Source organism: Peromyscus californicus, unplaced genomic scaffold, assembly GCF_007827085.1.
Source record: "Peromyscus californicus insignis strain IS unplaced genomic scaffold, ASM782708v3 Scaffold_8__1_contigs__length_139910024, whole genome shotgun sequence".
In the NCBI taxonomy this organism is placed as follows: Eukaryota; Metazoa; Chordata; class Mammalia; order Rodentia; family Cricetidae; genus Peromyscus; species Peromyscus californicus.
The window spans coordinates 69,129,050-69,152,697 of record NW_026294606.1 but is presented as its reverse complement, the minus strand read 5'-3'; the positions used below and the strand labels follow the sequence as shown (position 1 = coordinate 69,152,697).

General features: G+C 37.2%; 1 protein-coding gene across 1 annotated transcript in view; it reads right to left on the bottom strand.

Moving 5' to 3' along the window:
* Window positions 1–23,648, bottom strand: part of Malrd1 (MAM and LDL receptor class A domain containing 1) — a 605,236-nt gene that overhangs the window by 346,057 nt on the left and 235,531 nt on the right. Inside the window, exons 21-23 of the mRNA XM_052729219.1 lie at window positions 11,341–11,497; window positions 3,399–3,509; window positions 1,088–1,301 (exon numbers count right to left, since the gene is read on the bottom strand). Coding sequence (XP_052585179.1) covers window positions 1,088–1,301; window positions 3,399–3,509; window positions 11,341–11,497 — 482 coding nt within the window. The remainder of the gene's footprint in view (window positions 1–1,087; window positions 1,302–3,398; window positions 3,510–11,340; window positions 11,498–23,648) is intronic.

Below are 23,648 nucleotides of genomic sequence, written 5' to 3'. Positions count from 1 at the left end.
TTCCAGGGTTTTACATGCTGGCAATCCTGACTCAGGTTCTCACGTGTGCATGGCACACACTTTATAATAAGGCAATCTCTCAGCTCAATCACTTTTCAGAATGAATCCGTTTTTAATATAGAGTTTTGGTAGCTTGAGTGAGCAATGGATCATAAATCAAAGTACTCAGGTACTAAGACCAACTTAGTACCAGCTATATGAATTTTGATGAAATGTAAACTAGTTTTGTTGGTAGTTTCACCTATAATAAACACTAATAATTTTTGTCCCATTTTCTTCTAAGGGTTTAAGGAAAGATCAAATGGAAATGAGTAAATAGAGACTTTAAACATTAAAAGTTCTATGCAAGTAACAGTTCTCATACTAAAGTTGCTATTGAATGTGCAGATTTGGTTTCAAGAAGCAAATAATACCTAACTAGAACATTCTAGCTCAGAACTGATAACAATAGAATGACCTATCAACCTTCATTTTGACAATCTGTATTCACCTCATTTACAGTGAAATGAAGCAACCTTGGATTATGCCACACAATGTTACAAGATTACCTGAATGAGCACATATGGCCCATTTAGCAAAGGGCTTTTTAATAGGTACTGTCTAGTATGACTTGAACCCAAACAGCAGCTCTACAGAGTTAATCTGTATCTATTATGCTAAAACACTTTGTTTTTCTTAATGCATTTTCAGAGCATTATTTTGTTTTATTTATTAAGATATCACACCTGGTTATTCATGTAAATAAATGTCAGCCTTTTAAAAACAATGTGCACACATTTATCAATCAATATAAATTGACTTTGATGGGAACTTGGCCTCTGTTTTCTAAACACATTGTTTCATATGGTAAATAGCTGTTTCCCTACCTACTTTCCAATTTAACTCCAATTACCTTATACCTTCATGTAAAAAAAAAATGTCATTCATCAGCTTTCCATAAAGTGTGTTCAAAGTTAAGTACTGCGAAGGAGAAAGGAGATCACTTAAATAGTTAAATCACTATAGCTGCATCTGCCACTGAAATCTACTAAAATTTATATTTCAATGATGAATGGCAAGTAGGGACCTGAAAAATACTTTCACTTACCACAGATGAACATGGTCTCATCTGAATTATCTGCACAGTCATTCACAAAGTCACACAGCTTGTCCTTTGAAATGCAGTGCTTGTTAGCACACATGAATTCGTCAGCAGTACACTTTCTGTTTGTGCTAAGTAATGGGGAGCAATCTTGAAATGAAACATCATCTACTGCCACATCTCCTATGTAACTAATACCACGTTTTGCCCTAAAGATAATCTAGAAAGATAAAGAAGAAAAGTCGATTAGCATTACCCTGTCAAGAAGTCCAGAACACACACAAACATGCTGTCAAGAACATTTATATTGACTTTCATGACACATACCCCCAAATGAAAGCGACCTCCATAATGATAACAGCTCAGAAAGACTCAGCATCATTAGAATCTGTACTATACATAGTATCTGAGAATATGAAAAAAACACCACCACTACCTCATATATGTATGGTTAGCATATAGCCTAGACCCCAGGCAGAAGCCATGCACCTACTTCTACTCCCTGTGCTGCCTCTCAAATCCAAAACAAGGTTGCTTACTTCTTAGATACACACACACACACACACACACACACACACACACACACACACACACACACACACACACACAGAAAGCCCAGGTACTTTTGTGTATCTATAGACTGAAGATGTACCCATTATATTATTCATAGGACTAAACTGCTGAAAAGGCTGTGAGTAGATATTTTTGCATACATGGCAAAGTCCTCAATACACACATATACACAGAGCAGTTTGTGTTTATGATTGCCCTGGTTATTATAATAAAACATTGTGTTTAAATATAGGGTTTTCTCAAATAAGATTATGCAGATTTCTCAGTGCTGTTTCACTGTGTACATCATGGGTTACATACTTTCCTCTTGGGATGGGTAATTCATATGAAAAAGCAAATGTTTACGTGCTCTCCATACTTTTAAGATTCAATCAACATGAACAGACTTTTTAGTCAAATTTCAATATGTATATTTTTGAATCTTCGAAAAAACTAAATTCATAAGTTTTTCCACATGCTGAAATCTCACTTACTATAATTTTGAACATAATTTCTCCATAGTAATATTTTATATTCATAGAGGAGGTAAGGAATTTGCTACCTGGCGTTTTCCTATGTTTGACAGAAGCAAATCCATTCAAATAGTCTCACTGGGAATTTTTTGTCTCCATTGGACATCCATAGAAGTTGAATATCTAGCTTCCTTCTAATGATGTTTTCTATTATATAAAGTCATTAATTTATTCTCAAACCTTTATTTCTTCAGGTTAAACTTCCTGCCCATATACTAAACTATCTCCAAATGCGTAACAAGAAAACTAGATAGTCAAATAGAGGGCAAGAAATATATGACTTTTATCTGTATGGCATTCCAGGAAACTGGGCACAGTGTAATATCTATCAAGCCCTTATACAAATAGATCAGGTAGATCTTCCATTGTTGAAAGAGGCTGGTCTGTCACAGAAAGGATCACAGAGATATATCTACTATGTATTCACAAGCACCAAGCCACTCGTGCTATACAAACGAGAGAACAAAGGTAATATTTTACTATGATCTTATTGCTTGAGTATTTTCAAATTCATGCAACTCAAATCCACATAATTAAGACTAAGAAGAAAACATTCTCCTACATAATGGTAGGAGGTTCTTGTTCTATTTATCTTAAGAGTCAAGATTCAATTCCCATCCAAACTAGGGATATCCTAATTCTTGATAAGCTCCCTCAGTGGAAATAAATACCAAATATCTTACCTCATTGTGATATTCATTTTCAACATTGTAATATTTGTACTACTTGAAATTTAATTGTTGCTTATGTGTTATTTTATACATAATAAAATCTAAATAAAGACATAGTCACCATCATATACTAATGTGCTTCCAAAATATTTTAATTACATAAATCTATTCAGTATAAGAAGGTCCAATTATTAAATGAAGTTTAAAAGAAGGCTTTTGCAGCTACGTTTACACAAACTGTATTATAATGTCTGGGAGTCAAATCTCAGAATTGGGGGAGGTGTTCTTTGAATGTGAGAAGCTTGCTGAGAGTAAAAGACCATTATCACTCAAATTAAGTGTACCTAGAAGTGTAAATGTCTAATTGGGAAAAGTTATGGCTTTCTAAAATGGTAAATTCTTTATGGAAAATGCCATATGGAGTGTCAAATGTTCTACATTTCCACAGCACATCAAATTGGGAATGGAAAGAGATGAGGATAATGCAAGAAGGAAAGAAATTAGTATTCAAGACAAAAATTAACAAAGTTCTGTCTTCACAAAATCCGTTGGGTTACAAACCTCTGAATGTGAGTGGATGCCTAAGAACACTTCCACTTTCTTCCACTGTGGCCCTTGCTGCCCACTCTGAGCCCACACTTTGGAGGTAACATTGCCTTTTTTGATAAGTACCTGCAGAGATAAATCAAGTAATAAGTTTTTAAATATTTAGACTTTAAACATGTGGGATTTTTAGGTTTTTAATACCTACATGTAGTCCCGGAGAGAAAAATCTAAGACATTTTTCATTAGATATCTTTGTTTTCTGCTGTGATCATACAAACCATGCTGCAGGGGTATCTCACAAGTTCTGTGTAATGGTGTGATAAAGGTGTGCATGAGTATCTGTCAGTCAAGTACGAATGTATCCAGGCACCATTTCATTAGGAATTCAACTCTACTGGTTTTATGAAAAATGTGGCAGTAGCAGCAGCTGATATTTTATATATTAAGTAATATACAGATGATTGAAAGGAAAAGTATTAAATTGCTTAGTGGAACATTCTTTTGAGAATGGCTTCTTCAGCCAGTTGGTTTTAGCAGACAGTTATGTCATAATATGCTTTCATCACAACAGCATAGATGAGTGATATGTGCAAACACTAACCACACTGTATGAGATCCATGCTCAAGGGTCTTGAAATAAACAAAGACGATTGATTGTATTTGATATAGTTTGTACTTTACTGTCTCGTAAAGGTACATGGGAAATGGGTTGGTTCATAAGTGGTATCATTAGGAAGGAGTGAAATTCTTGAGGGTCATCCTAGCAGTACCTTTTAGGCCACTGAATTTGTGGCCTAATGAAGCTCATAGGACTCAGTACCAATTTCCTTCCTCTTTTCTGTTCAGGTTGTAAAGGATTTTGCTCCACAGTGAAGTCTTTTCATGATGTGTTGCCTTACCACAAGCCCCCAAAGCATTGAAGCTAGTCAGCAAGACTACAGACTTCAAAGCACAATGCCAAATAAACCTTTCTTCTTCATAGGTGAACTGAAACCTTTGTTATAGTGATAGTATAGTACTGTGCTCACTGTAAATGAGAACTTGGATCACTCTTATCAGGCAGTTTTTTTTTTCTTTCATTTTTCTTTATTAAGAAATTTTCTACTCACTCCACATACTAGCCACAGATCCCCCCTCCTCCCAGGCAGTTATTATAATTATTGTGACTCTTCTTTTAGAATGAAGCAAAATAAGCTACCAAGAGTGTAACTCATCATACATGCTAGCAAAAATCTGTCATTCCAGTACTTAGGAGACTAAGGCAAACCCAAACTATGGAAAATGTTTGAGGCTACCATGGACAATATAGTGAGGACTCATCTCAAAAAAAAAAATGGAGAGAGAGAGAGAGAGAGAGAGAGAGAGAGAGATCTTAAGGAACAGTAGTACAATTCCTCTGTTAAAATAACTAAGATACTTTATTTTGTAACATTACTTTTTAAAATGTAATTGATGCAACTGAAAATATTTAGAAAGAATTTATGTTTAACTTTTAAAAAAGAAACAGGCTTGTGAGATGATTAAAAGGGTAAAAGTGCTTGGTCCATAAGAATGACAACCATATTTCTGTCGCCACTGTCCAGAGCAGAAACAGCCAAGGCCTGAAAGACATCCTCTGATGTCCACACACATATACCTGCAATCTCACACCATACACGCAACAATAATAATAAATAAAAATTTAATTCAAATTAGCATTTTAGGGTGTTGTGCTTTTTAGATTAAATTCACATAAATTTATTTTACACAACTAGAGTTATCACAGTAAAATAATCTTGGTCTGTTACTATCTAATTCAACACAGTAAAATCAAGAATTATAATTATCAGTAAAAGAAAGCCATTTCTGAAGCATGTTAAAAGAATGCATAGGAAGATCTTTGTATGAATGCCACACATATAGTAGGATTAACAAGTAGGGATAATCTGTAAATTGATATACTAATAACAAAATAGTTAATGTTATTTTGTATAACCATGAACAAATGTAAGGAGCACATGTAATACTGTTTAACTATTTAGTAATTAGTTACTTATTAATTACAACCACCGAATATACTAAATTGATAATGTTTATGCTATTAATGAAAACACTAAGTATATTATAGTGAATATTTTGACTAAAATAGTGTGTGAATGTGTGCACATGTGTGTGACTACATGTGTGTAAAAGCTTGTGGAGTCTGCCTTTCCTCTCTACCCTTGTTTGCTTGTTCGTTTGTTTGTTTTCTGAAATGGGTTTCTCACTGAACCCCAAGTTCATGGATTTTATAGGTCTGACTGGCTAAGCCCAAAGCTGCTGTTATAGGAGACTTGTCAACCGTGGGCTTTCTACATGACTTCTAGGGGTCTGAAGTCAATTCCTTCTGCTTCCATGGCATAAATTTTGTCCACTCAGCATTGACCCAGACCCAAAAACCAGTTTTAATACCCATGTCAAACAACTGTAAACCATAACATCATGAGATTGTTTAGGTATTTTAGGTTATTAAACAAATGCATTACTAAATATATGCACACAAATGCACTTTCAAATAATGTTAATTAGAAGATTAATCTGCGATAAATAGGTGAGCCTTATGAAGATAATCTTGTAATTTTTCCATTATGAAAACCACTAAGAAGAGCATTTTAAAAGTAAGATAGTTTATACAACTTTCAGGGGAAAGGTTTAATATTTTCCAGGCAAATTCTAGAATAAAACAGTCCTAAAGTGTGAGGTAATCATACTCATAACAAATATAAAATAAAATAATTCAATGACTATTGCAAAAGAAGTTGTGAAGCTTGCCACAGCCTGCTTCTTTCTCTTGTGGGAAAAAAGGCAAGTAGCCCAGCTTCATCTTATTGTAAGTATAATGAACACGGGCTCCTTAGCAAGATAAATTTAGCAGTATTTAAAAGGATAGCCTTCATCAATATATTGCTTCCCACAGGACTAATTTAGAACTAGTCATTGTAACCAAGCCAGATATTTAAGAGTTAAAGCTAGGACATGGCTACCTGCAAAATAACAAATGAGCAGGAACAAATAAGCAATGAAAATTTGTATAATGTAAATGGTGATGCTACAAAATAGAAGTGGCTCCATGGTGTGAAGGCACATGATCTTACATACGGTTCTCTATCAGAGAACATCCAAAGATGGAGCCAGGACAGAGAGTGGGCATGGCAGTCTAGAATCTCTCTGTTTGGGATATGTATTTTGGTCTTTCAAATAAACTAGACATGAAGCAGAAATAAATCCCAGATATTTGTCTGGACAAAAGAAGCATTGGTTGACCACTTTGTCAAGAAAGAGAAAAGAAAAGAAAAAAATCACAAAATGATGAGACTTGTCAAAGAGAGGGGATCAGTTCTCAGGCTGTTGTACAACTATTATAGGCAATGTAGGGATCTAAGGAATAATAATGTAATAGAATCACACATTGAAAAACATAGGCATACAAATAATATATTTCACTAACTAAGCAAGTGAAAGACCTGTATGATAAGAACTTTAAGTCTCTGAAGAAAGAAACTGAAGAAGATATCAGAAAATGGAAAGATCTCCCATGCTCATGGATAGGTAGAATCAACATAGTAAAAATGGAAATCTTACCAAAAGCAATCTGCAGATTCAATGCAATCCCCATCAAAATCCCAACACAATTCTTCACAGGCTTGGAAAAAACAATACTTAACTTTATATGGAAAAACAAAAAACCTAGGATAGCGAAAAGAATCCTGTATAATAAAGCAACCTCTGGAGACATCATGATCCCCAAACTCAAGCTCTACTATACAGCTATAGTAATAAAAACAGGTTGGTACTAGCATAAAAACCGACATGTGAACCAATGGAATCGAATTGAAGACCCTGACATTAATCCACACACCTACAAACATATGATTTTCGACAAAGAAGCCAAAACTGTACCATGGAAAAAGAAAACATCTTCAACAAATGGTGCTGGCATAACAGGATGTCAACATACAGAAGATTGCAAATAGATCCAAATCTGTTGCCATGCACAAAATTCAAGTCTAAGTGGATCAAAGACCTCAAAATAAATCCAGTTACATTGAACTTGATAGAAGAGAAAGTAGGAAGTAGTCTGGAACGAATTGGCACAGGAGACCACTTCCTAAATATAACACCAGTAGCACAGACACTGAGAGCAACAACTAATAAATGGGACCTCCTGAAACTGGGAAGCTTTTGTGGAGAAAAGGACACAGTCATTAAGACCAAACAACAGCCTACAGAATGGGAAAAGATCTTCACCAACCCCACATCTGACAGAGGGCTGATTTCCAAAATACATAAAGAACTTAAAACGCTAGACATCAAAATATTAAACAATCCAATTAAAAAATGGGCTACAGAGCTTAACAGAGAATTCTTAACAGAAGAATCTCAAATGGCTGAAAGACATTTAAGGAACTGCTCAACATCCTTAGTCATCAGGGAAATGCAAATCAAAACAACTCTGAGATACCATCTTACACCTGTCAGAATGGCTAAGATCAAAAACACTGAAGACAGCTTATGTTGGAGAGGATGTGGAGCAAGGGGAACACTCCTCCACTGTTGTTGGGAGTGCAAACTTGTACAGTCACTCTGGAAATCAGTATGGCGGTTTCTCAGAAAATTGGCAATAAGTCTTCCTCAAGACCCAGTTATACCACTCTTGGGCATATACCCAAGGAATGCTCAATCTTACCACAAGGACACATGCTCAACTATGTTCATATCAGCATTATTCATAATAGCAAGAACCTGGAAACAAGATGCCCCTCAACTGAAGAATGGATAAAGAAAATATGGCACATATACACAGTGGAGTACTACTCAGTGGTAAAAAACAATGATATCATTAAATTTGCAGGCAAATAGATGGATCTAGAAAATATCATCTTGAGTGAGGTAACCCAGACTCAGAAGGACAAACATAGTATGTACTCACTCATAAGTGGATACTAAATGGGAGGAAAGGGATGGCCAGACTGCAACCCACAACTACAGAGAGGCTAGCTAACAGGAAAAGACCCTAGGAGGGACACATGGATGACCCTGTGAAGAAGTGGATGAGATCTACATGAGTGGACTGGGTGTGGGGGGTGGCAGAGGGTGAGGAGTGGAGGATGAGAACATAGGGAAATGGGAAGGTCAAGCTGGAACAAGGACAGAGTGGGAGGGCAGGGAGGAAGATATCATGATAGATGAGGACATCATGGGAATAGGAAGAGGCAGGGTGCTGGAGAGGCTCTCAGGAATCCACAGGGTTGACCCCACCTTGGTCTGCTGGCAGTGGTCCAGAGGGTGCCTGGATCAGTCTACTCTGGTGACCAGCCTAGCACATAACCTAGCTGTCATCATAGAGCCTTTGTCCAGTGACTGATGGAGGCAGATACAGAGGTCCACGGCCAGGCACCAGGCTGAGTTCCAGGAATCCAATTGATCAGAGAGAGGAGAGATACTGCAGGCGAGGGACGTGGAGATCATGATGGGAGGACGTGCAGAGATGACCGGACACACTAGTGGAAGCCCATGAACTGTGGACTGGTGGCTGTGGAGCCCCCATGGGACTGGGCTAGGCCCTCTGGACACGGAAGACGGTTGTTTGGCTCGAACTGTTTGGGGGGCACCCAGGCAGGGGGATCGGGATCTGTCCCTAGTGCATGGGCAGGCTTCTGGAACCCAGTGCCTGTGGTGTGACACCTTGCACAGCCTTAGTGCAGTGGGAAGGGGCTTGGACCTGCCTAGGCTCAGTGTGCTAGGCTCTGCTGACTCCCCATGGGAGACCTCGATTTGGGGGATGTGGGGATGCAGGGTGGCTAGGGAAAGAGGGATGGGAGGTGGGAGGAGGGAGGAAGGGGGGTCTGTGGATAGCTCATGAGAAGTGAGTAGAAAATTTCTTAATAAAGAAAAAAATAAATAAAAGAAAAAAAGAAAAGAAAAACATAGGCGTGTGTTACTTACACCAATATAAATATAACATGTTTATTATCATGTATTTTGTACCTGTACAAAAATAGTAAATTGAGAAAAAGAGGTTTGAGAGTGTTTTAAGTTAAAACAGAAAAAGAAACTAGCAATGTAGATAAATAATGGAGTTAAATAACAATTAGACAGTCATAGTATGATTAATTGAGGCAAAAATAAAAACTACTGGAGGCCAATACTGGTGTGTGTTGATAGATTGTATACCCTAATAAAATTCCCTGAGGATCAGAAGACAGAGCCAGCCACTAGATTAGACATAGAAGTCAGGCAGTGGTGGTACACACCTTTAATCCCAGCATTTGAGATCTCATGCCTTTCCTTGGGAAACACACACGCCTTTAATCCCAGGAAGTAATATGGCAGGGGAGAGAAAGGTATATGAAGCTTGAGGAAAGCGGAACTCACTCTCTTTAGGCTAAGAATTCCATAGAGGTAAGAACTAGTGGCTGGCTGTTCTGTTTCTCTGATCTTTCAGCTTTCACCCTGATACATGGCTCCAGGTTTTTTTTTTATTAAAAGACCATTTAAGATTCGAACAATACTGGTGAATAAAATTGTGTCAGATTAAAATTTTGCAATGCCTTGAGTATCAAGGCAAAAATACTCATTAATATAAAGTAGATAAAAGGAACAAAGCCAATAATAAATAAACCAATGACATGTAATGGTATAACGTAATGCGAGACGAAACCATAGTAAAAGATACACGGGGCAAATTCAACCTGAGGACATTTAAAAAAAAAATGGCTTGACTGTGGTCTTTGAAAATAATAAGGTCCTAGAAGTCTGCAGAAGAGTGAGGAAACAGTCATGTGAAAGGCACTAGAGAAATGATGGCTGTGGTGTGGTTGATATTAAAACTGATTGTTGATGGAGAGGCGGGAAAGATGGAGGAGTGAAGTGTATTGTTTTGTTTTGGCTTTTATTTGGGGAGGTACAAGGGTGGAGGGCAGACATGGGAAGACTGGGAAATGAGTGGAATTGGGGTGCATGGTGTGAAATTACCAAAGAATTCATAAAAAATATGTTAATACAAAAGAAAAGGTCACTATTATATTTCCTTCTAAGTTTCCATATGAATTTATACTACCATCCAGAACCTATTCTTGTGCCTCATCCGATGTAAGAAGTAACAGATAAATACTAATGACATATTTTATTACTTAAATATGTGTATAGGAAGTCATAGTTTTTGAAAAATATCAACTCAGGCACAGATATACAAAATTTGATCTTAATGGAAGATTGGAAATTCAGGGTAGGTAAACAAGCCTGACTCCATAGCATTTATAAATGAAAGTCCCACTACCAACCTGTACATAGCTTCCATCTCTGCCTCAGGAAGCACTGAGTTCACAAATTCATCATGCCACATGGATGACTGATGGGCTGGACAATGATAACTAAATGATGCATGGTGTCTATTTGCCTTGATTGCTTTCTACACACATTACTAAGCATTAATAATAATAAATACTTTAAAAAAGACTTATTGCAAGAGATATAGTGTTCAATTAACCAAAAATTGGGTCTCTAATTGATGGACATAATAAAGTTGTAACTGAAATTTGTGAAATAGTTATTGAGCTTAATAATTTAAGTATTTTTCCTTAAAGAAATAAATTGAAAAAAATCTATTGGAGAATGTAGCATTACTATAATCTCACACAAGACACTAGATCATAGATAGCCAAACCACACATAGCATATCCACTTTATTATGTTATACTCTCAACATTGATGCTGAAATCAACATAGCATGCCCAGTATAAAATAATATCTCACAAGAGCCTCAACCTCAGGACAGAAAATAGTCATATGCAGAAAAATGTCCAACTCTGGAACAGCTTTTCATATAGCATATCATTGTGATGCTAATGAAGTTTCCACTTGCTTTAATGACACTATAAATTATGGTGTATGCATTTTTATAGAGAAATTTCCAAAAACAATATTGATTACACAGTACCTGGAGAGAACCAACTGTGGCACCGTTCATATACGTCCAGAACACCAAAGTACACCTCGGTCCCATGAGGGAGATGACAGGAGTGAGAATATCAGCCAGGTCACCAAACTTCCCATTTGAACTATCAGCATACAGGTACCAACCATCTGTGGTATTTCTAAGAAAAATGTTCATCATACACAAAATCATGAAACATAATTTTAAAATGTCCATATTTTATAGCTACATATAATTATTTTCTATTTGTATAATGTTTTATGACAGAGTTAGGTTCTGTAACCTCCACCTGGAATAGTCCTGGGTTGTCATTCTGAATTTATGAGCCTTGTATTATCTATTGACACACAAGTATAAATTATTGTAAACATCAAACTGACCAATTTTGTAAGAGTATGGTTGGTTTGTTTTTATATAATGATATAACAAATATCCCCATTTCTTTGTAGAAATTACCTTCAGTGGGGTAAGATGCAGCCCTCAATCACTGAGCACAGTGAAAGGAGGAAGAAAAGGCAAACACCCAAATACACACACTGAATAACAGACCAAAGCTAGCCTGCAGCACAACTCCCAGGTCTGGAAAGGTTTCAGTTCAAATTTAGTCCCTCTTCATTAATTTAGTTAAGTTTCATGTCAACATATTTAATAAGCTTACACCTAATTTAAAAATGTGTCTTTTCTTTCACATACCCAGGTTCAAAAGAAATGGTAGAAATAATTAACTAATAATGCTCTTTTCCCATAAAAGACAAAGTTCATGGTCTTATCATTAAAAATTCAATAAAGAGATATAAAAATACAAAATACAGGCTAGGTTATTACACAGCTGTTTGAAGCATTACGTAAAGAAGTGATTCTTCACATTTTGAAGACAAGCTCTCCTTAAAAAGTATTTATTTCCTTGACCCTTCCTACCTTAGGTAGAGTTATTTGATAATGTAGAAATTAAGCTCATTACTTATTAAAACCATTTTCATTGTGAGTTATCATCCTTTAGTTTAGAAAGGAAGGGCTAACAGGGAATAGATGGAGAGGAAGACAGATTCATTCACTCAGTGGCTGCATCGTTACCGAGGGCTCAGTCTTGTCAGAAATGCCATTGGCTCTCCAAGGAACTAGAAATAGAATTGCCTGCAAAAGCCTTGATGGGGTTTGGCCTCTGGCCTCATCTTTTACAAGGTACACAACTTTGAACATGCTATTTAACCTGTCTGAACATAGGCTTTGCATTTTATACAATAGGTGGCTCCCTTTGCAGTCTTAATAAGAACTAGAAATCAGTAAGTGGAACCTCACAGCACCTTGCCCACTTTAGATAAGCAGCAACTAGCAGCTATAATCCATGTTTCTGTTTCTGTCATAGTTCCTGCTGACAAAGAAAGCAACTTTGTATTCCACCTTCCAGGGGTGATAGAGTTTTGGTCAGAAATATTTACTCATGTATATTGAAGGTGAGGTCCACCAGGCACCTAAGTTTAGAAGTAGAGCTTCTGGGAGGTGATGGGCTCTAGCCTCATCTGTGGAATAATTCAACTACAGATTTACTGTTTAATGATCACTGGGAGGGATTAGAACTTTAAGAAGTAGGGACTAGGTACATACATACACTGTTTGTCCTTCTAAGTCTGGGTTACCTCACTCAGGATGATATTTTCTATTTCCAACCATTTGCCTGCAAACCTCATGATGTCATTGTTTTGCTCTGTTGAGTAGTACTCCATTGTGTATATGTACCACATTTTCTTAATCCATTCTTCAGTTGAGGGGCATCTAGGTTGTTTCCAGGTTCTGGCTACAATGAATAATGCTGCTATGAACATAGTTGAGCATGTGTCTCTGTGGTATGATTGAGCATTCCTTTGGACATATGCCCAAGAGTGGTATAGCTGGGTCTTGAAGAAGATTGATTCCCAATTTTCTGAGAAACTGCCATACTGATTTCCAAAGTGGCTGTACAAGTTTGCACTCCCATCAACAGTGGAGGAGTGTTCCCCTTGCTCCACATTCTCTCCAACATAAGCTGTCTTCAGTGCTTTTGATCTTAGCCATTCTGACAGGTGTAAGATGGTATTTCAGAGTCATTTTGAACTCATGAAAGTTGGATCAATGGCTGTGGAACCTGCATGGGACTGGACTAGGCCCTCTGCATGGTGAGACAATTGTGTAGCCTGATCTTCTGGGGGGTCCCCTGGTGGTAGAATCAGAATCTATTCCTGGTGCATGAGGGGGCTCTTTGGAGCCCACTACCTATGATGGGACACCTCATACAGCCTTGAGGCAGGGGGAAGGGCTTGGACTTACCTCTACTGGATGTGCCTCCCCATGGGAGGCCTTGACTTCTTGTGAGGGAAAGTGGGGGGGGTGAGTTGGGAGGGGGAGGCTGGGGGGCCAGGAAGAGGGAAGAGGGGGATCTTTGATTGGTCTGTAAAATGAATGAAAATTTTTTTCTTAATTAAAAAAAAAAGAAGTAGGGATTAGCTGAAGGAGGTATGTCGCCAGGTGTGAAGAATACATTTGTTGATGACCTTGAGTCTCTCACTTCCTGACTATAGTGAGATGAGCAGCTTTGGTCTAACGTGACCATGTACAGGCTCCCTGCCAAAATGCTCTGCCTTGACTATTATGAAACCATTTGTATCATAAATCACAATATAGTATCTTCTTTTGTTTATAACAGATACTCTGTTATAGTGAAGGAAACCTGACAGATACAGATGGTATTAGTTAAGGCAGTATTTAAGAGGCAAGACCATTATATGAATTTGTCTGAATTATATCTCAGTGAAAAAAATATTTCCAGGATTAATCCTTGTATGCTTAATACCCCAGTGTACCAGCATTACCAAGAATTGAGTGTAGTTATATACATTAAGATATACAAAAGAAGCACCAAAACTACCAAGAAAAAATACCTTATGCTTTTCTACCCATGATTACCAACAAATGGACTATATGTGACTTATTTAATATGTAAACTTTGTTTAAACAGCTGTTTGGAGTGGTTTAATTTTATAGCATTTTATCATAGAATAATCTAAAAGTTTCTCAAGCCTTCTGTGAAACTTAGTACTACTACTAAGATACGGCTTCTTTAAGTTATTGCTACCACTGTAAGTCAAATTCTTGAGATTTCTTCCCCCGTATAATATGCCCCCTAATTGCTTTACCTACTTCCGTTGTTGACTCACTCCACATAGACTTCACATATCACCTAAAATAATCTTTCATAAGTGTAAAATGAAATCGTTATTATGTCCACAAAGTCGCTTCTTTTCCTTTCTTCCTTCTTTTCTTTCATTTTGTTTGTTTTGTTTGTTTGTTTGTTTGTTTGATTTTTTGAGACAGGGTTTCTCTGTGTAACAGTTCTAGCTGTCATGGAACTCTATTTGCGGACCAGGCTGGCCTCAAACTCACAGAGATCTACTTGCCTCTGCCTCCCAAGTGCTGGGATTAAAGGCATGTCATGGGCTTGGTTGATAACATTACAAACCCCATATATAGGTCATGGAGCTGTAGGCTTTAGTTTTTTCCCTTATAGTTACCGACTCCACTTTGGTGTCATTATCCTTTGTAATGCCTTGGTTCTTCCATTTTGAAATGGGAACATTTTCTGTGTCCTATTTTTTGGAAGTTTGTAGGAGCTCAGAGTTAAGAGAATTTGAACTTTTAAAATGTTGGAATTTTTAATACTCATGGATCTTTTAAACTTGGACACAGCACTATACTTATTTTATAAGATAAAAATGAGACTTTGGGGACAAGAGGTGGAAAGTTAAAGTTTAAAGTGATATCTCTTTCTTTCTCTGCCTCTGTGTGTGTGTGTGTGTGTGTGTGTGTGTGTGTGTGTGTGTGTGTGTGTGTGTGGACAAAGGAAGAACTGTGGTGGTTATTCTCTTAGAGTTTCTATTACTGTGACAAAACACAATGACCTAAAGTACCTGGTGGTAGTGGTGGGGTGGGGGTGGGGGAGGCTGATACTGCATCTTACAGTTCCACATCACAGCTGAGGGAGTCATTGCAGAAACTCAGACGGATAGCAACCTTGAGGCAAGAGCTGATGTGGTGATATTTTATTTGTGCTGAAATGTGATATTTTATTTGTATGTTAATAAATAAAGTTTGCCTGGAGATCAGAAGTCATAGTCAAAAACAGAAGTCAGGTGGTGGTAGCACACGCCCTTAATCCTATGACATGACAGGCAGAGTCTCTGTGTGTTCAAGGTCATAGCCAAGCATGGTGACACATGCCTTTAATCCCAGTACCAACTATAGAAACATGGAGGTCTGTATAGACAGGCAGTGATGAAGAAGTGATAAGACTGGGCTTAGAGCCTATAAGAAGGCAGAACAGGAAGACAATAAAGGCACCGGTTAAAGACAGGAAGAAGCTCTCTTGGGAAGCTATGGCGAGGTAGTAAGCTAAGGTTAGTTGGCAGCTGTTGCACTGATCTCTACGGCTTGCACCTCTGTATTTGGCTCTTTTTTTCTTATTTAATAAGACTGTTTAGAAATTCATTTACAAGCTGATGCAGAGACACTAAAGGAGAGCTGCTCACTGGTTTATTCCTCATGGTTTGTTGAACCCATTTTCTTAGAGCACCTAAGACCACTGTGGACCCCCCCACCCCCATCAATTATTATTCAAGAAAATGTACCACAGGCTTGCTCACAAGCTAATCTGGTGTGGGAAATTTTCTCAATTGAGATTCCCTCTTTCAAAAATGATTCTGGCTCATGTCAAGTTGACATAGACTAGCCAGCAGAATTAGTTTTAGTCATCAGCTTGACACATTCTCGAGGGAGTTTCATGAGGAATTGTCTAGGCTGGTCAGCAAGCATGCTTATGAGGGATTTTTCTTAGGTTCATTGAAATGAGAAGCTCCACCTTGAATGTGGGCAGTACTATGTCACAGGCTAGGTTCTGTACCTAATACAAAAGCCTGAGTGATCTGAACACCAACACACATGAATGCATTCAATCACTGTTGTCTCCTCTTGACTGTTGAAGGAAGTGACTAGATTTATCCAGTGCCTGCTGCCTTGACTTCCCTACAATGTTGGACTGTAGCTGTGAGACCAATAAGCCATTCCTCCCATTAGTTGCTCTTGTCAGGGTATTTTGTTGTAGCAACCAGAAACAAAATGACAACAGCACCCAACCTTGTACAAGAAGATACTTGATAACCCTCACAATCACAAATCTTCATAAACCACCAGAAATAAACAGGCAACCAAAAATCTGAGGAAAAAAAATCTTCTCCAAGGAAACATGACATGAAATAGATGCTTACTGGGCAGACATCCAGATGTCAAAGCTGGTAAAATGTCTATGAAAATTTCAGTGAAGCACTAATTAAATGTTTCTGTGTGTGGGAACTGGGGGGAGTCAAAGCCAAGAGGTGAACTTGAACCCACTTACAGTTTCTTCTCTGTTATTCATGAAGCATTTATCAAAGCCATTCCAAGCACAGAAGGAAAACAGGAGCCTGCTTTCCAGGTGCCACAGGAGGAAAGGTTCAGGAGGGCCACTGTAGCAAGACCACAGAGCCACCTAGACATTTCTCCTTCAGAAAATGCACACATAAGAGCATGTATAGGATATTTATGTTTTTTTTAAAAAAGATAGTACTAAATTCTATTATGAAGAACAGTGAGACTTTATCTCTCAAACCAAACATGAAAAGCATCATAAGATGAAACTGGAAATTTACTAAACTGTCTTCTTTCAATTTAATCTGTTGTTTAATTTAGTTTGACTCAAAGACATAAAAATGTACCATTTTCTTTTAGTCAGAGACAACGACTTCATCTTACTGTTGATACAGTGGTTGCTGGTAATAACTAAAACATTGTTCCTACCTTCTATGGGATTACTGAGCTACACTTTTGAGGAAAAACACAGAAAAACAGTTCAATAGCATTCTATTTCAGAAGCTGGGTATGTCTCTGTGAAAAGACAGGGGGTTATCTTTTACTCTACGCAGGATATTATCCCAACTACTTAACTTTCCTTTTTCAGGCAAAAGTAACCATAGACAATATACAGATGAGCGGGCAGTATACACTGCGTGCCAATAAATATTTCCAAAAGTCGGGCAGTGGGTTAGATGTAACCTATGGGCTGGTTTTTACTGAATTGTTGATTCTAACTCTATCATATCAGCAGCTGCTGTGATAATTGCCAGTGCTTGTAACAGAGACACAAAACAGGGCATAAACAAATGCCTTCAGGATGTTTCAGAAAACCGAGCCTGAAACTGAGAAGATGGAGATAAATAAGGAAATTCCTAGAAGACAGTGAAGTGCAGAGATGAGTTTGTCTCTGCCTGAAGCCTTGGCTGACCACCAAATGGAGCACTAAACAACACTGGAAAGCCACATAAACATTGCAGGGATGTGAGCAGCTGCACACTGTGGAGGGGATGAGGTTTACTCTTCAGATCCAAGAATGTTAACCCCTTAAGAGAACAGCAGTGCATCTGAGATGAACATGAGAGTTACACAACATTTTGTTGACAATATTTGTTTTTTTATTTTTTTTAATTTTATAATTTAATTTAATTTTACATATCAGCCACGGATTCCCTTCTTCCCTGCCTCCCGCCCCCCCCCCCACCTTTCCCCCAGCCCACCCCACATTCCTATCTCCTCCAGGGCAAAGACTCCCCTGGGGATTGAGTTCAACCTGGTAGATTCAGTCCAGGCAGGTCCAGTCCCCTCCTCCCAGGCTGAGCCAAGCATCCCTTCATAAGCCCCAGGTTCCAAACAGCCAACTCATACACTGAGGACAGGTCCTGGTCCCACTGCCTGGATGCCTCCCAAACAGATCAAGCTAATCAACTGTCTCACTTATCCAGAGGGTCTGATCCAGTTTGGGGTTCCTCAGCTATTGGTTCATAGTTCATGTGTTTCCATGATAAATGAAGACCACATGAGAATAGGAAGAAGCAAAGTGCTAGAGAGGTCCACAGAAATTCAGAAAAATATCTCCACAGTAGACTACTGGCAATGGTCCAGAGAAAGCCCAAACTGACCTACTCTGGTGATAGGATGGCCAAACACCCTGTCTTGCTAGAAAGCTCATCCAATGACTGAGGGAACCGGATGCAGAGATCCATGGCCAGGCCCCAGGTGGAGCTCCAGGAGTCCAATTGGCAAGAAAGAGGAGGGTCTGTATGAGCAAGAATTGTTGAGACCAAGATTGGGAAAAGCACAGGGACAAATAGCCAAACGAATGGAAACACATGACAATATTTGGTTTTTAAATCAAAAGCCATTAGACAGGCAGTAAGATATAAAATGTGATGATTATGTGTCAAAAATGAGTAATAAATAGAAACTCACAAGTGAGACATTGATTTAGATAAATCAGACAAAAATTCTACAGCACCTACTAAAGAACCATTCAAAAATTACAGAAGAAACCAAGGGAAATTTTTTTGGCATTACTGAATACATAAATAATCTTGAGAGGAAGATGTAAATTCTAGTATAACTAAATGAAATTCAGATATTAATAAGTATATTAATTGAATGTTTTAAAGCATAGGTGAGATTAAAGCAATGATTGTGTAAGATCAAAGGAGGAATGAGTGAGCGTGAGAACATGTCAGTACACTGTTAGCTTTAAAATCATAGAAAGATTGACAAGCAAAATCACTGGCTCAGAGATATGGAAGACACAAAAAACACCAAGAGTGAAGTAATTAGAAGTCTAGAAGATGGGAAAAGAGCAGAAAAAAAATGCCTGATGAGCTAATGGCTGAAAAATTCCAAGTTTCATGACAACAAGGTACATATTAGAGACACTTAATAGCATGTATACAGCATTGTCAAAGCATGCTCCATCAAAGACAAAGAGAAAAGCCTTGTATACAGACAAAGAAAGGGGGCAGAGAAAATCAATAGAAATAAAAGTAAATGTCTCATCTAAAACCATCTGAGACATCAGAATAACATGTTCAAAGTGTCTTAAACAGACTAAACAAGAATGTCCCATAGCTTTCAAAGTTAAGGAAGAATTGGAGACATGCTCAGATTTCCTTAAATGGAGTAATTTACCAGCAAGCTTCCCTATAAAAAATATTAAAATAATTATGGTCTTCATGAAGAAAGAAAAAAATGACATAAGCTACATTTTGACCAACAAAAAAAATGGTTTTATAAAGAACACCTCAGAGATGTAGCTAGAGGGAGGAAAGGGGAGGATTTATTTTACTACAGACAGGAAAAAAAGAACTATAGAGAAAGATCCTGTCTAGAAGAACAAATAAACAAAGCATCCCACATCTACTAATTCTGTCCAGTTCTAACCATTCTCCAGTATTTTTCTTAACTGTAGCTTTAATAAATCATGGAAACATCTAGAATACTAGCTATTGCCAGTTAAAAGTGAAATATGTAAAGTGTGTTCTGGAAACTTGATACTGACATTTATTGAGTTGTGACCGAATGTCTTCGATGTTCAAAAACAATCAGAAGTAATTCTGTGTAAAAATGAGAATACAGAGAATATGCCATTTATCAGCAATTATAATAAACAATGAATGTGTTTTTAATCATCACACTCACACAGAAATGAGGTAAAGTTTTCCACATTTCTTACCTGAACAATCTGAATTTCAGACTAGCCTGGTGAACAAATTCTAATTCAGTTCTTTTGCATTTTAAAACCATTTCCCCATCCAATAAATATTTTTCTTCCCCAGCATAAAACTGTCAAGATTAATTAAAACTATACCATAAGCCTCAACATATTATTCTATTCATTCATTATATAAATGAATATATTTTATATAATAAAAAATTGTGCCATTTACTTTACAGTAAAAATATTCCTCAGTTGGTTCCCTTAAAAAATATTCATCTGCCACAGTAATACCTGATCCATCCCATTAGTTATTAATATATCAGTGAAATTGTATTTTCTGAGAGAATGTGTCAAATTTCCATTAATTTTTCCCATCTCCTCAGTTAAAAAGTTATGGCTACTAGCTGTGTTCAGAACTACACTTACATGTCTGATATATTCTCCCTTATGACTGTTGAATGGCACATAGAAATTATGCTCCAGTGGTATCAGAGCACAGGCTATAGCCAAGTGTTAGATTTGGACAGAAGCAATTATCAAGGATCCCTCTTAATTAAACATTAACAGAATATAGATGAAAATCCATTTCTTCACATGAGAGTTTGATATTCTGTAGCAATGAATAGTTCTGCTCTTCCAAAGTTTACACAGTAATTCATACTTTGTAAGATTCCCAGTGGATGCCTGAGATGGCAGAAGACAACCTGTATTTTACATTTGCCTTATGTGTACATCTAACATTTAATTTGTAAACTCAGTATAGGAACTAGTTACCCTGGCTAAAAAGAACAATGTGGGTAAGAACAAAAGGACTGCTTAAGCACAAGCACTATTATCTGGCCAGTCATCCTGGTAGTCAAGATGACTATTAAGTGATTACCAGGCAGATAGCATGTAGTGTGTTTATTTTCAATGATGGGATGACTCTTGGCCCCAGATAGGCTGAAGTTATATGGCCCAAAGCTGTTCACTACCCACAATGACACATATTTAAAATGTATGAATAGTTGGATTCTAAAATTTTCCATTCAATTTATTTAAATCTTGAATAGCTAGGAGTAACTGAAACCATAAAAGTGTAAAAATGGGTTCTACTATCATAAGTAAACACTCTTACAATGTCTGTGTTTTGTAATTAAACTTTAGGTTTAAAAAGTTTATTTATATCATCTGTGTTGGGTTCTTACAAATTAAACTCATTTCATTGTATGACATTGAAATATATTGCTCAGCTTTCTGATGTAGAATTTACTAAAAACTCCATACACTATCTTTTTTTTCTTATATGACACACGACCATATGCCTAGGTATGATAGTGGCAGGAATAAGCTGGACCTTTCTATATCAATTAATAATTAAGACACAGGCATATCTGATCTTCTTGAGGCAATTTCTCAATCAAGGCCTTCCTGTTAGTTGACACTAGGCTCTGTCAAGTTGGCAATTAAAGCTAAATAGGACACCCTACCTTGTCAACACAAACATATCAGTTTAAACCATGACCTTTGAATTCATTGTTCCCAAGTTCTCAGGTTCATAGCATCAGACACAATACAACCTTAACAATATTTTTCATGTCCGTTAGTAATGACCTCCCTCTTTTAAAACCTTTGGTCTTTTCTCCTTGTTCTCAGTAAGTCTTTTCGAAGACCTGCTCATTTCTCTTTCCAATGGCCCAAGTTTTGAGTTTTGAGTACCTTCTTACTGTGGTATTTACTTCATTTATGTCTACTCCAGCGGAACTTCTCAGCAGGCTAACACAGTGGTGATTCTATGACAACATGCTAGAGAAGATCGAAACCTCCCTTGCTATCAGTGTCCACCAAGCTGGTAGGGGTTTTTGTTTCTATGTTTTGTTTGGTTAGCTGGATGTTATTTTCAGTTGAGATAACATGGTTTTTGGTTTTCAAGTTGATTGTGAAACTGAAAGAACATGGGTTGGAATGGGGCAAGAATTTGGAAGAAAGAGCATCTGCCACCACTCTGGGGCTGTTTCAAGCATTACACTATGTTACAGAGTTCCAGGAGCTTTGTTAGCAATTTTTTCCTATTTTTATGAAACATTTAGAATACAAGTGTTATACAAAGATTTCCATTTTGTCGGGGGGGGGGGGGAGTGTTACTAATTTAAAATACTTTAAAATGGAAATTACATGTTTGTTTTAAATCTCAAAAGATGGTTGCATAGAGTCATTATTCGCTTGTATCCATTCATATTACCTGTCTGTCAGCAATTCACATACTAACACAATTCCTTACTTCCATCTAAATTTTCTCTTTTTAGTAAAGTTTCCTTTAATGGGAGTCCCTGATAACAAATTCATTGTTTCATTTGCTTGAAAATAATCTCTGTTTTGCCTTGAAATTTTGAGAGTAAATTTGCTAAATTTAGCATTCCACCCTCAACATGGGTAACTTATCCAAGAAGATAAATGTTTGATTCTGACCAGCAAAAAGTCAAGCAACAAGACACAGCTCTCAAACATGCAATGAATTAGATGAAGCTGGGCTTCTGGTCATCTTGCTGTGTGCCATCATCTTGGTCTCTCACTTATTCATACTCTCAGGACATGTCATGTTTTCCACCAAGACAATTTAATTCTGAGTTTCTTTTCTAGTTTGCCTCACTCGAAAAACATACTTTCAGCTGGTATCAGTCCCACATCGCTTTGAGTATTTCCATTATCCTAACATCAAGGACTCCTAAAATCTGTCAATATTCTCTCTCTCTCTCTCTCTCTCTCTCTCTCTCTCTCTCTCTCTCTCTCTCTCTCTCTCTATCTATCTATCTATCTATCTCTCCTCTCTCCCTCCTCTCCCCTCCCTCTTTGATACCTATTTGTCTTGTGGGTAACTTTTCATTCTTGTCCTTATCAGCTCTCATGTAAGATAAATACTTTTGGTTAAATCTTTATTCTGATTTCAGTAGCTTCTCTTCTGACACCGAGTCTATTTCCTTCCTAAGCACTTGCTCCTATTTTACACTTGCACAAAATAACTGTCATTTGTCATTCCTCTCTGCTGCTATAAATATCACTTTGGGTTTGAGAAGTAAAATTTTTCACAGCTACTTACAGTCAGCTCTAAAGTTCAGCCTGCCATAAATCTCTTTTGCTTTGTTAGCCATCAAGCTTCTAACCTTGTGCTTAATGAACACCTGTGTCCATTTTGTTTCTTATATTCTGTTTTAAATGGCATCTAATGTTTCATTTGTGGTATCTAAATATTAGTCTCTATAATTTGGTTACTTGTACAAGTTATTTCTATAAATTAGTGTACAAACTGTAGCTATTAAATGACATTTTAATGTTTTCAAAAGCAATATTTGAAGACTATAAATTTTATAAATATAGTTGATACATTGTAAGACTGTATATAGAGTAACAATGTTCATACAGAATATAACTAAAGAGCTAAATAATAATCTTTTATTTATTTTGAGACTGTTTTTTACTGTATGGCCCTGGCTGGCCTGGAACTTGCTATGTAGGCAAGGGTTGCCTTGAACTGACAGATATCTGTCTGCTGCTGCCTTTAGAATGCTGAGAGTAAAGGCATGTGGCACAACACATAGCCCAAAAAAATCATTTAAGAAATATCAGTAATGGCACCGTGATCAAAATCTAGATTTTTTTTACCCACAAATTTTGTTATTCCAGAAACTAGATCATTTTTATCATCATGCCACAAATAAAATGTCTAAATATTGTTGGTACA